Genomic DNA, 15,009 nt, shown 5'->3' with positions numbered 1-15,009 from the left:
CAAGAGATTGGTGAGAGTGGACAATGGTTATGAATGATTATGAAGGTTCTCTAATGCATAATGCAACTTGCTATGAATATTACAATTTGATTCTTAAATTATACCAGGGACCAACAACAAGTACCTGTTGATAGTGATGTGAGATGGCTGTCAGATAGAATCTTCCATCCATAAAACCCATCAGCATCCTTATCTCCATCTTGAGATGCGGTGCCTAGACTAGGCCCAAGATCTCTTTATCATTTTCATCTTTCCCTTACTTTTTCACAAGGAGTGTTGACAATTGGCAACTGCTTCCCTTCTACAAGCCAGTGATAAAGAACCAGTCCCACACTAATGCAACACAGATATCAGTCCAAAGTCTCTTTCCTGAAATTGTGGAAGGGCTCAAGAATTGTTGCTAGCTGCTGTAAAGTTGCACATTTTCAGTCATTGAAACTCTGGATAACAATCATAAATTACACTATAACTTGTTTGTTTCTTTTATGTCAAACATCTCAAACTGTATTAACTTACAATATTAGAAAGATAAACACCATTCAAAAAATGTGTTTTTCTTTCAATCCACTGACATTCTAATACACTTGTGATGAAAATTAGAGCTTACTGCAGTGAACCTGTGTGGGCACCAAGAACCCCCCCCCCCCAAAGTATTACCATGTGCGATAATTTATTTGATATATCTTCCTTTCATGAGGACAAGAATTTTTTGTGTATGTCAGACATATTATAGGAAGACAGTATAAAAGATATACAACATCACCATTTGCTATGTTATCAAATTGGCTACACTGTATGTAAAATATCTTCAAATTCCTTGCTTCTCTACAATTTTGTTAAATTGTGTACTGTATACATGAAAACTTTATCAATACTGGCCAATTTCTTCACAAGATCGAGGTTGCCAACCTGTCCCCAAGCAAGGACAACCCATTCAACCTCCACAGGATGCAGGAGGAAGGATTAACCCTTCGCCATCTACTATGTGAAAACTGTACTACACTGCTCCTTTGCATTCCCTATACCTGGAATCCCTTTCTGGAAATCCCTCGGAACATGACTATAATGAGGTACCTCTTCTTAATTCAAAACCCTATAAGGCTGAGAGTTTTGTGTGATAAAGGTAAATAAATGCTTAATTTATATCAGAAAGAGAAAGAGAAACACTGTGTATGTATTTACCTAGTTGTATCTAATGTGAAGGGGAGTTATGCTTGTGGTGTCCCATCTCTGTATCCCGCAGTGTCTAAATTGCTCTTGAATTCGTGTATGGTTTTTGCACACACTGTCGTTTCGTCTAGTTTGTTCCATACATCCATGACTCTGTGTGTCTGTTTTTACCTAGCTATATCTTATGGGAAGGGGAGCTACATTCATGATGTCCCGTCTCTGTATCTTGCAGTGTGAAGTGAATCACCACAGCTCACTGTACAGTGATGCTAAATTATTTTTCAACTCTAGGTGGAACTCAAACTCGAATTGCTACATTAGTGGTTGAAAACAGTACCACTACACTGTAAAAACATATGTACACTGTGTGTGTGTGCACTTGAAAAACATGGGTAGATGCTCTTGAAGACTGAGTACTGAAGCTGAGTCACTTTGTCACACAGAAGGCATCCCAATATGACTCCATGAATTGTCTATTATTATTAAAACAATCCAGACATACTTATTCTTAACTTTATTCTGGTGTCACAACTCCTCCTCCTCCTCCCTTGTACAGTTCAGCTGAGTTCGAGCGCCACCTGCCATGACAAACTCAGAATAGATACTAGCGGCGGTTGACATACACGAAACGAATACCCTTATAGACATTTTACGAACTACTTTTCTTTATTTGTAAACAAATATAAATATTCTGTACAATAAGGGTTGTCTTAGTCCCCCACCTTTGCTAAGAAGGGCAATTTTCATTCCGAGATGTTGTGGGTGGTTGCTGTTGCTGCTGTTGTTGTTGTTGCTGCAGCTGAAGTTGCTGCTGGTGGTAGTGGTGAGGTTGCTGGCTGCTAGTGGTGGAGGTGTGGGAGGCAGTGTACTCGTATGTGGTACCATGCACGGCCCGTACATGGTATTTGATATTGGACACTTGATAGAAAACCTTGGGGCAGTGAGGACAGGTGAAGGCCTTGCCCGTGTGAATCTTCTCATGACGGGAGAGCGTCACACGTGTACGGAACTGCTTCCCGCACGTGGTACACGCATACCATGTGGCTGTGCGGAACCCGTCCACAGACCCTACAGAGGTGGCAGTGACAGCAGCGGCTCCCGGTACCCGCATCGTACCGCTTGGCAGATCCTGCTGCCATGTGGTTGAGGTGATGCTTCCACTGCCCCCCACAATGTCAACAAGTTGCGAAGGAAGACCCGTTGCATCGGGGCCAAAGTTACTGACGAGGACCAACGATTCTAGGTGGTCAAGGGGCGCACCACTCCGATCATGGTGATTGTGACTCAAGGTTGAGGGGATGTCCAAAGGCGGGGCCATCGCCATGTCCGTTGAAGCGGCCACACTAGCAGCAGTGGGGATGTGCGATTGTGCCTCACTGGTCATGAAGGCTGTGGCCCCTGCAGAGGATGCAGTGGCATTCCAGCGGCGCCGCGAGTGGACTTCACCGCCACCGTCTTCCTCTCCCTTCCTGTCAAGTTCCCACAGCGGTGCCACCTCCTCAGGCGGGTCCTGGGGCTCTTCTTTGATTCTCGTAGGCGGAGGCTGCTGGTGCTCCACTCGGAGGCCTGCGAAGACAAAGCGAGTCGTAAGCAGCAGGCGCCGACTCACGACCCATCCGGGAGGGGCGGGGCGGGGCACGGTTTCTTCCAGCGGCAGATAACGCCGTCCCTGGCAGCCACCGGTCAACCTCCACCACCACTTATACAAATACACTTCCCACTCAGTTATACTCACTACTTGGCATTAACAAAGATTTCCTGAGGAGTGACCCTCTATAACCAACCCAACACTTCTGATGGCCCTACCCAGCTGCTGCAAGAGGGTGAGGGTGAGAGCCAAGTTGTAAGTGCTTAGCTGGCTCACCCACATCCTCAAGCCAGCGAGCCATGCCCTCAAGGTGCCAACCAACCAACCCACCAACCAGCCTGGCCTTTCTTGGCTTTGTGGCCTCAAAGTTTAATTCCTTTCATCAAGAATCTAGCTTGGAGAATGAAACCAACCTTGTCTACCATTATTTATTCAGTGGTTAGTTATATCTTTTATATTACAGTAGTAAACAGGTTACTATACAATCTGCCAGCGTGTTTGTAGCCCGGCAACTGACCTGGGCACATAAACCTGTATCACTATAAACATATTTTATATCATTTATTTGAATTTAATTCAATTAATTATCTTCCAATCTATAACAAGTCGAATCACAGCCTTAATCTCTGCACATGAGAGAGGACACTCACGCATGCAAGAAGTACACATGCATGCACGCAGGGTTTCCATCTCGGCACCGCATACTGATATATTTGTTGCAATAAATTTTACAAAGTGTAGTTATGATATGCACTTTAAACAAGCACACGCACATATGCACACACGTACACACACACATGCTAAACATATGCATGAAAACTTTTCGCAACCGAGGCCAACTGTTTTATACATTAAGACTCTTCTGTTGACGCGGAACACCGAGAGGTGATATCGTGACCTGCTGCGAGCCAAAAAAAAAAAAAAAAAAAAAAAAAAAAAAAAGAGAGAGAAAAAAGTATCCTCGCGCTCAGTCTTGTCAGCATAAGTATACGGAGCTAAAAACTATTTAAAACTGGTAGTAAATTTCAGAAAGATGAAAAAACGCGCCATGCCAGAAGCCGTTTATGAAAAAAAGGCTTAAGCAACTGTATCCCCTCGCCCTATATATTGTTGTCATCGCCCCAACTATACTGAAGACATAGTCATTGCTCTAACGTTCTGCCTGAACCTTCGATGGTTTTCTATGAACCTAGAATGAGATTACCCTCGGAGGAATGCCCAGGATTATCAGGGATGGAGGAAGGCAAGAAAATAGATGGTCAATGAGGGAAAACAGAAATTATTGATGAATAATAGCAGAGAAAAGGAGTCGAGACAGAAAAAAATATTGAACATGGGATTGAGAAAGGGGAAATATTAATGTTGGGGTAAAGATGGATGTGTGGGGGTGGGGTTAAAAACAACATAACAGGTGATGAAACCCAGGTAGACAAACAATGACTAGAAAATGAAGAGGCAGCAGAGAGAGAAAAAGATACAAAATAAAAGCTTTATTGGTGAAGACCAAATGGAAAAAAGATAAGTGAGCAAATAAGAGGAAGAAAGTGGAGCATGAAGTGCATGCTGGGAGAAGTGTTTAGGAAAACCACAATATGAAGGCAGAAATTGAGGGGTGGGAGGCTAGCGGGCATTGGGACATGAAGGTATAGGGAGAAAGGCGGAGGGGAGCATGGAAAACATGTTGAGGGCCAATCAAGTGTTATGTTGTTAAATTTGCTTGTGAAATGAAGATGAAGAGATTCAACCAAGATTTTTGGGTATGAAATAACTGAGGCTGATGTTTATGGAGAAGTTATGTAATGAAACTACACATAAAAAGTGAAGGTCAGTAAAAGGAATAGCCCAGGAGGGAGAGCCAAGGGACACGAGGTAAGAAGTGTGGAACTGGAATGATAAAGAAGTGAAGAAAGGTAGGAGATGGCAATAAGAAAGCAGAGGAAAGGGAAGGAGAAAAATAATGGGGATGAGAGAGAGATGGGAAATATACTGTGGGTATGACAAGGAAAGTTGTGGTGAGAGTCGGGGTGGGGTGGGGGGTTGAAGTACAGGAGAAAGAGTTGTGGGAACAAAATTGGAAAGGCCTCGGTAAAGGTGATGAGGCAGGGCATAGGTGGAATCAACTGTGAAACATGATCAGATGTGTCAAGAACAGGATGGAGGACTGTATGAAAGTGAGCTTAAGGCCACCCAAGTAAGATGAGAGATGGCAGTCAAGGTGTAGGACCAAATGAAAGGAACAAATTGAAAACAGGAAAGGAGCATGAAGAATTAACTCAGGAACCAGCATGAGGCAGGTTCAAGACCGAAGTGAATTAATTCCTGTGACTGAAAGCCTATAAGGCGAAGGGCCTGAAGGAAGAACAGAGACCTGGGTGGCCATGATATCAATCAGGGCAAAAATATGGGGAGGTGGATGGGGATGGGGCAGCAGTAGACAAGGCTCTTAACCAAGACTACACTGACGACCCAAAAAGGCACTGCCAACCCTGGAGGTTAGATGGGAGTGTTTTATGATTCTATAATGTCACAGGTGTCTTCGACCAGCCTCCTGCTCCCATGCCTTCAAAATCCATACACGATCCAGGACAATTCCCCATTCACATTTTTTTCTTCCTTTCTTTACAATGCCATTCCCAACTGATCCCTCATTTCCTCCCTTTCATTTCCTTTGTTCCACACCCTTAAGTCTTCAGCCACCTTGAAACCTGACCCCATTATTTCTCCCTTCTACCCTTCATTCTCACCGAGGTCTTCTCTCCCCAGGCTTCCCATTCTTCTCCCCGTACATGTGTCCCCTCTCCCTCCCAACCCCCTTTGAAGTGTTTCTCTTCTCCCTTTCCCCCTGATGTGTTTCTTTTCCTCCCTCGCTAGGATATATACATGCATGGCTGTTTGCACACGCATGCGTACTACCCCTTTATTGTGTCTTCCTTCTTATTATTGAAAAAATCTCCCTTTCCCATGAATATGAAAAATATGCGTGCACGTTTGTGTGTGTTTATGTATGTGTGTGTATGTGTGTGTACGTTAGACACGCATTTTATAAAGGTGTATATACAGTGTGCGCACACACACGAGTAGCCCTACTGAATGTGCACCAAGTGGGTCTGGTTACTATGGAAACAAAATTGTGGATGAACAACGAAGAAAACAACACATGGCCTGGTTGTGAAAGGTGCTCATCACTGGCCCATCGAGTTTCCAAGTTTGGTGTATTTCACAAATGCTTGTCCTGGGGTTGTTCACCAGAAATAATTCTGGGTTCCAAGAAGAGAAGTGCGTCGCTGAGTTAAGTTTATGTCCACTCAAGAGGATTCTCTATAAAATCTATCACAGCTGTACCTATCGTACATTGAAGTTTACTTACGAATATAATCAGTTCCTAGACATTCTGGGTATTCAGAAGATAACAATCATAACAATGCCACTAATGTGTGTGACGGATCAAGTTCTCCTGCACGACAAAAACATCAGACTGCTCCTCCCGACATCGTCACCATTGCTGGAAGGGAGCAGAGTGGGATCCAACACCAACAACTTCACTCCTCTTACCTAAGGCTCGTACGCATCCCTCATCTCAAAACACACACCCACACACAACACACACACAAATGCGTACAAACTCACACATGAATATATGTTTCTCACCCTCTTCCCATGTCCGTCCGTCTGTCGATCCGTGTAAGGAAGGCGGTGACGTCATTTTTTTTTTTTTTTTTTTTTTTTTTTTCTATGCAGCTGAGCTTCTCATCCCCTTCTAGTGGGGAAGGGAGTTCGCTGGGCCTCCTCATCATGGTGGGGCCAAACACCCCCTACCCCAATTCCTGTGAGGTCGGCCTCACACGACCCCCGAGGCTGCTCTGAGATCAAGTCTTTTAAGTCTAATACAGGTTTCTAATGGCATGGCTAATAAGAGTAGTAACAGTGCAGTTCCTTATTTCTGGGGGGAAAACTATCAAAAAACCTAACAATAATCACATCAGTATCACATTTCTATTCAATAAGGTTCACAGTGCAGTCGTTGCAATATTGGCTATTTATTCAGTCACTGGAAACAAGTTTCCAGATCACTTCAATATCCGGTATTTGTCCAGCCTGCTCATCAAGTGCCTAACTCCACCCCACATGGTCCACTTCATCGGGGTCATTGATCACATCCATTGTATAAAGGTTCACTTGTGCCTCCGTGGGTCAAGCATTCAACGTGCTCCTCGCTTCACCACTCTTTCAATGTTCAAGGGTTTGATATTACCCACATAGTTACAAGAATCAGTAAGCAGTTACCTTTAAGTTTTCCAGAAAAAACAAATAACAAACAATTACATAAGGAGATAAAATACAAGTAAAATTCAGTATGATCCTGTAAAGAGTTCCTGCAGCATTTCTCTTATTTCATTTTCAACCAAGTTGGTCTTGACAGGCTATTCCTTCATGAAATTCTATTTCTAGACACAGGTACCTTTTGAAAAAATTAACAAAACAATTTTGGCCTGATCAGCTTAGGAAACATATTTCCTGTATAATTTATGTTTTCTACTCCTCATGGCTCAACCATTACATACAGCTCCTCATTTTCAGAGCCTTCGTACAAAATGGTTTTTCCTTCTGGGCTGTTATATTCTTGATTCATGCAGCTTTATCACACGTGATGTATGACCGCATGCCCAGACAACTGCTTTCTTCTCTCAGAAATCTTCCAACCTTAACAGATGTCGTTACTTCAATGTTTGCTATTCCGATTTTAGAATTAACTAATGCTAATTTTAAGCCGACTAGATTTAATCAGCAAATATTGCAGTGTGTAAGAGAGAGAGAGAGAGAGAGAGAGAGAGAGAGAGAGAGAGAGAGAGAGAGAGAGAGAGAGAGAGAGAGAGAGAGGGAGAGGGAGAGGGAGAGGGAGAGGGAGAGAGAGAGAGAGAGAGAAAGAGCTTTCTAAAGTTGCACCAATAATCAGTCACCGAGGATGATCCAGCATCTCTAACGGTCAACCATCCCATGGTGTGGCCCATTCCTGCTCCCCCTCCCACTCTATCCCTCCCCCACTATTCACATGACAGTTGGTACAATTCAAGGGCCACACCTCACGGCACTAGTTGGACTTATCACACAATATCACAAAAATACTTTCCTTTACACCATCAAATGACCCAAACACCAAAGTAATTTTGCTAAGAAATCTACTTTAAGTCTGCTAAGTATTGTGCTGATGGAAACAAGTCCTCTCATTTGATTTTCGTAAAATCATTCTTTACACACAGTCCTTCTTTTTGTCATACTGTACTTTATTTGACATGGACTGCCGTGCTTTTGAAGTTGGACAACCTCCCACATCATTAGGATGACTTGGCCATTTGAACATCATAAAGGGCGCCTGGAAGATTCTACAGCTCTACTGGACACAACGCCCAAGACGTCTAAACTCCCATGACGCACAAATGCCATTTCACTTAAAATTTTACATGAAACAAAACAGAAATATACCCAATCTGCTTTCAGTAATGAACAATAACAATCAACAACATGGGCAGCAGTCAGTGGCTTTGCACATACTGGTGGAATGGCTAATTTGGGACTGCTGCCTGCTACAGCCAGTACATGTGGACTGAACAGTGAGCCCTGTGGTACAACCTGAGCTTCATTTCTAGCAAAAGCAGTAGTGCAGTCACTGTTGTGTGGCCAGTTCAAGAGAGGTGAAGGCCAGTTGGTACCCACGACCAGTGGCACTGAACGAATATAAAGAAGTGGGATCCATTAAATCTATTTTCTATTTATTTATTATCATTAACAACAACAAGACAAGGAATCCACTTCAACTGGCCACGATAGTCCACTTGGCACATCCACCCAGCCCTCCCAAATCAACCATCAAATTCTCTGCTACCCAGCTTATCAACAGCCACACAACCCAATCCATGTCATAAGTCCACCAAATCTAAAACCCTGATTTATTTCTTGAATAAAGTCTACTTGTGTCCCGCCCATTCCCTCCCTGCCCCACTACTACTCTCCTGGCCACTCCCCAACAACTCACCTACCTTCTACCCCCTGCTCTTTTGATCCTTAGTCACCTGTCCTGTACCTCATCCTCCTCAATCCCACCTGCACCAATCTACCCATTCCTGACTTCAGCTGATCTATCCTTCCCATGCCCAATACCTATCCTTATCTTTCACCCACTGCCTACTGAGTTACTACCCCTGCCCCTACCCCCTCTTGTTTAGAAACTACAGTCTTCCCATTATCTCATCTACACAACATCACCCTTTTTGGGCCATTGCTTACTTGTCGAAGATTCAAAAAGGCCACAATCATGAAGAATGAAACCAAATGCCTCATCAAGGGACGGTGCTATTTCCACCACCTCCTCTTCCTGCACTTGTATGGAGAAGTCGAACCGTCATCAGGTCGTCCAATAACTGTGGTGTCCTAGGTTGCCTCAAGTTGTGCGGCCTTTACCATTGTTGAAGTCTAGGTCAGGTTCGGCTCTGCCGCTCATCTGAATGTTTACCGTGCAAACAACTATCTCAAATTCGGCTGCAGGCACCCATCTGTGTGCACACACGTGATTGCACAGCTTCTTAAAACCACTATGACACAATTAGGGATGGGTGGGTTAACATGCATGCAGTAACATGCATGGTCCTAAACACAAATGAGAGTATACAGTGCCCAGTTGTGGTTTTGTGTGAGTGAGTGAGTGTGTAATAATAATCGGTTTATGGATTTAACAGTGATACAGTAATACACTGACAATATACAGTTGAGTGTGTGTGTGTGTGTGTAAATGGTCCAGTGCACATGAAAAACTCTCAGGAGGTCCGCACCATATCACAATGATCTCATAGCCGTGCCACACTGCATCAATAGCACACATTTCTTTGCTGTATGTTGTTCAGGTCAACCTGGGTTCCATGAAACACCTAAGGTGCCTACATAGTCTTGCAAGTGGGGCCAAAACCAGGACTGATGGAAGGTATTGGATGTCTCGACAATTATATTCCATATGGAAGTGATCTCCAGAAAGCTTGAGAACAATAATATTAATAGGATGCATGATAAATTAGGTTGAAAACCCCTGGTCATCTTCAGTATCTTTCAGTGCTGTCATGTCTTCATCAAGACAACACAGGTGGCGGGTTCCAATGATCAATTACCGCTGCCACTTTCCTTAGAAATCCATCACTCTCCTTCCATGGCGTTGGTCATGTCAGCTGTTACTACATCAAGGCACTCTCATACACCAGTGAAGGTCAATGCCACTGAGAAACCTCAGAGGGCTGATCACTCTTTGCTGCTCTAATGGAACATGCTGGGTGATATTTATTGGTGTCTCAAATCTGGATGTTCCATGGCCTACATTTATCATGAAGTAAGCCTCCAGTCACATGCAGCACAAAGTGAATTAAAGAATGAAGGGCCTGCTTGCACAATAACAGGTTCAACACTAACACTGAGCAAAACTGACTTGGTTGATGCTAACATGGTGGAGGGCAATGCAAGTAGTGCTATGTGTTGCATGGAAGTTGCTATTGTTTGTCAGAGACAGTGTGCTCCATCTAAGTGCCAAGTGGAGACCCAAGAAACTGTCACTGAAAACCATTGTGCCTTGGGGTTGGTCATGTGAAGCTAGTTCCAGTCCAATGTACCACAAACGACGGGCACATTTTCGAGACTAACACAATGTGCCTACAGCTAGGCATAGTGATTAATCACTGAGAACCCTCAAAAAACAAAATCTATACATCAGAAGCCCCAGGTTACAGGTCCTCTATGACCAGGGCCTCTCCTGAGTGGTCCACTTCCTCCTCCTTGCACTGAAAGCAACGCTACTCAGTATACAGTATCAATATGCCACATTATCTTAGCTACAACTGCCTCAATGTTCTTAACTGACAGTTATGCTATGTGGTACACAAAGCACCTGGTACTAGAATCCTTCATGCAACCATTTCAACACAGTGACATGCTTTCTACATCTTGCACTGGTAGTAAAGGATTTCTTTATTCAGCTTAAAAGCAAGGTTGAAGCTCAATGGGCCCATGATCGGACAAGATCTCATTCAGTCCTGAAACCAAACCTTCAGCTGCATACCATCATTTGTCTTTTAACAGACAAGAGTTGTAAACTATGATGCCATGCTGATGGGGGTCAAAGAAAACAAATGCTGCATGATTTGGAGGGGGCATGCAGCAGATCTGCATTACATAACCAGCCCTGCTGGTCTTACTTCACTGTCACATTTGGTCACAATGCCATCACAGGACGATGGCCAATTTTCTAGCTTAAGCACTAAATATTCAAAACCATATTAAGCCACTGTGATGGTATGCAAAGTTTGAATCACCCCACAGGGGTAGGTCAGGGGTCCTGCAGTGGACCCTCCTAGCTGAGGACAATTTTGCAATTAATGCTTCGGACTCAGATGTCACATTCATCTTTTCCAGCAGTGACATGCTTCATTTGTCGAAGCCAAAGCCTGGTGATCTCATTCAGCTGAGGGAGATGAGAACCCAGGGCTGGGAATGGGAATCTCAATCAAGATCTCATTATGCCTTGAGTGCATTCCTTTGCTGAACAGAATCATCTGGCATTAACCTCAAACATGAGCTAAGTCCCCGTAGTGGAAAAGCTTCACGTATCTGTCCACGAAGCTACAACTACGTTCCAATGTGAGATGCGACATGTCCTCCACATGACATTATAGCTCCACTTCTGTTGACTGGGAACAAGCATCACTTGCATTGAGTGACCACACCGGGGTCATTACTTCGGTCACTTATGGACGTTAACATGCGTCAGACGGCTTTCACTGTGGGAGTGAGAAACGCTATGCCCTCCACCTCAGCTGTGTGGGTGAGTGGTTCTTGATCAAACATGGTCAAGCTGTAACATTGAACTGAATTCAGAAACCTCCACCAGGTCTGACATGAACACGATGCAACACGACACGACATGTAGCAAGTGACACGGCGCTACACAAGGCACTACCAGTCCTGCCTGCTCTGCATCCACCAGAGTAGTGACATCACACCAATGCTCAGGCTTTGCACCTGTAAACACCCACAACTCAACTCCATCCTGACCAATCCCAGTCCCCACCCTGCCCCCATTCGAACCCCGACCCTTAAGGTGCGTTCGCAGTTTCAATCACAACACTATCACAGATTTATTATGTCACACAAGAAGGGGAGGAGGCGAATGCAACTCGACATAAGTGATAGTGCGGGCGTGGGGACAGCGCAGTGGGTGTGATAAAGGTGGTGGTGAGGATAGGCCTATTGGATGATACCACAGAGGTATTACTACCAACACAGTCCATCCATGACCCCACCCCACCACCCCAGACGACTTCCTGTGCATCCATTACTGAAAGGACTGATCAGTATTGTTTCCAGATAAAGTTTCTTGCTGTTGCTGCAGCTGCTGCTGTTGAAATTGCTGTTGTGGTTGTGGTTGTGGTTGTGGTTGTGCTTGCTGCTGTGATTGCTGTGGTTGTGATTGAAGTTGATGTTGCTGCTGTTGTTGATGCTGCTGCTGCTGCTGTTGCTGCTGCTGCTGCTGCTGCTGGTGGTGGTGATGGTGTCTAATGTTCCAGGTTCTGTTCCCGCTGTCCCCCGCCGCCGCCGCCGCCGCCGCCGCCTCCCCTTCCACAGGCCTAATCGAGTAAGTCCCTCTGTCCCCAATGCCCTTTCGCGTGGACGAGTAGCCGTCTACGTCCGGTTCCTCCTTCACGCGCGAGAGATCCAGGGTGACCACGTCACCCATCGCGGGGTCACCCAAAGGAAACGGCAACCCTGGGCCCCCTAAGTGCCAGTTGGCCCCCGCGCCCCGATGAGCCCGGCTTGTCACAGGGATGGTCCCCACGCCGCCGCCGCCGCCGATACCTGAAGAAGCGATGAGGGGCGTTGAGAGGGATGTCTCGACCGAGGTGGCAGCTGCAGCCACGGAGGCGAGTGCCGATAAGCTGAGAGACTGTTCGAGGTCCTGCTGTACCGCCTGCTGGCTCTGACGCCCCACGTGTAGGAGTGGAGGCTCGTCTGCGGGGGCGTCGCCTCCGCCGCCGCCGCCGCCGCCGGTGTCGCCGCCGCCGCCACTACCGACCGAGGATCGTAGTTTGTCCCTCCAGCGTGCGGGGCAGCCATACTTGTTCTTGTTGAGGTGGCGCAGGAGGTCCCAGCGTCGCGAGAAGAGCTTGCGGCAGCCGGGGCAGGAGTGCGTGCCACGGTGGACGTGCTGGTGCTGGTAATAGGAGCGCGGGTGGCGGAACACCTTGTCGCACTCGGGGCAAGGGTACAGGCGACTCACGCCACCGCCGCTCCCACTGCCTCCACCTCCACCGCCGCCGCCGCCGCCACCACCTCCTCCTCCTCCTCCTACGGTTGCGGCAGCGGCGGCGGCAGAAGAGGTGGCCACAACAATACCTGGAAATCCGGCAATGGCTGGCATTCCTCCGCCGTAGCTCGGACTACCGATCTCGACGCAGGTGGCGCCCCCGGCCTCGCCACAGCCCCCATCGCTAGCACACTCCCCTCCGTCTGCCACGGCCGCCCACGCCACGACGAGCGCGCCAGTAGCTGCCGGAGAAGACAGCACAGGTGAGTGAGTGACAAGGTGCCTCACAATGACGACACCACCACCGCCACCTCCGCTGCTCCTGCCTCCTCTCCCTCACAGCTGTACTCTAGTACTGGGGCCAGCAGTCCTCCTCCTTGTCCTCCGCCTCCCCTTTTTCGCTCAAGATGCCTATGGCCTTGTACGCTTCCTAACCTAAGCTCTTCCTGGGTAAATCAAAACGTACCGTAATAATTCGCAGAACAGTGCTTGGGGGAGACCAACCTATTCTCTAACATATACAAACACACGCACGCACACACAATTTACAGTGCTGCTTCTCCCAGACCCTATGCCTCCCTCCCCTCGTTCCATTTAACGACCTCCCTCACCCCGACTCTTCCATCTAACGACCCTCCTCCCTCTATTCTTCCGTCTACTTCAATTCTCCCTCAGTCTGTCATTCCCTTTAGTTCCACCACCTCCAATTCCCCTCCCTCTGCATAGCTTCCTCCATTACCGTTCCTTAACCTAACCTTTCCTTCATATCCTCTCTCCCCTCTTCCCTTTTCGGCCCAAGTGTCTCTGGGTTCCGCGGCTCGCACCTATGCAACCTTCCTTCCCTCCCTACCTCCCCCTCCTACTGCTTCAGCCAACATTCCCTTTCAACTACAAACATCCGCCCCTCGCATACCTTATCCCTCCTTGCACCCATCGACCCCAGCATACTCAACAAACCTGTGGACCCCAACAGTGTCACATTATGACATCCCTTCCTCGTCCTAGGCCACACACGTGGCACCTCTCTCGGACACCCACACGCTAAACCAGACGATACTCATCCATTCATTCCACGTCCCTTTACCCCTACCTACCCATTACCCTCTCACGAGTTTATCTATTCCTTTTCCTCTTTTCCATAACAAGGACCATTCTGCAATGCTGAACCCCATCATCTTCACCTTTGCACCCACATCCTCCCGGCCAAGTACCCTGGCCCTAAACGTCCCTATGGAAGACCATCAGTCCCACTTCCCCTAAACACACTGTTCATCTTGTAAGCGGCTACTAAACACTCCCTCGCCATTCCAACATACTGACCTCGTTACCTGCCGCCACTCTAATTTAGATCATTTGGATTCTACAGCGTTCCCTCCCTCTGCCATTACCCTTTATGTCTCGCCGTACCTATGCTTCCTACATAAGCTGAAGACCCAACCCTTTGCACCCAAACTACAAGCGTTCCTCCATCACCATACACTTTACACTCCATCCTATCAATCTCTCCTACCCTACATCAAAACAATCCTCTTTAATCATCCTGACACATATATTACTCAGTCACTTCAAAACGAGTTAAAGTTAAATACATTTTCCGAGACACAACCCCAATGACCTACATCGCACTGACCTTCCCCCTAATCCTCCCATATCCTGTCAACTAATCAATTCCACCGTTTTCATTACGCAACCTTCCACCCGGTGACGCCTTGCCTCAATACCTACATCCACCACCACCACCACAACCACCACCACCACCATCACCTCGCCACCACCTCATTACATCCGAACAATCCTCTCCCACGTTAACAACCCTGGGCCACACAGTCTGACCCCTTCAACATCGCGAAGTCCTTCATGGATCCCGTTCCCACTATGGACAAGGGATTACGTGCAGCTGAGGGGGCGGTTTCTGGCC

General features: G+C 46.7%; 1 protein-coding gene across 10 annotated transcripts in view; it reads right to left on the bottom strand.

The window, feature by feature from the left end:
- LOC143018520 (uncharacterized) overlaps positions 1-15,009 on the bottom strand; it is a 215,404-nt gene that overhangs the window by 112,734 nt on the left and 87,661 nt on the right. For 7 of the 10 annotated variants that reach the window (XM_076173938.1, XM_076173944.1, XM_076173943.1 and 4 more), the window contains exon 7: positions 7,577-13,333. The exons of 2 other annotated variants lie outside the window; for them this stretch is intronic. In XM_076173938.1, coding sequence (XP_076030053.1) covers positions 12,123-13,333 — 1,211 coding nt within the window. In that variant the 3' untranslated portion in view covers positions 7,577-12,122. Of the gene's footprint in view, positions 1-1,696; positions 2,737-7,576; positions 13,334-15,009 lie in introns of those variants that run through there. One more of the 10 variants, XM_076173949.1, reaches the window with a different exon arrangement.

The sequence above is a fragment of the Oratosquilla oratoria genome, chromosome 35 (genome assembly GCF_046742065.1).
Source record: "Oratosquilla oratoria isolate Oo_2021 chromosome 35, ASM4674206v1, whole genome shotgun sequence".
Lineage (NCBI taxonomy): Eukaryota > Metazoa > Arthropoda > Malacostraca > Stomatopoda > Squillidae > Oratosquilla > Oratosquilla oratoria.
Note: the sequence above shows the minus strand (reverse complement) of the source record. Positions and strands in the feature narration are given on the sequence as shown.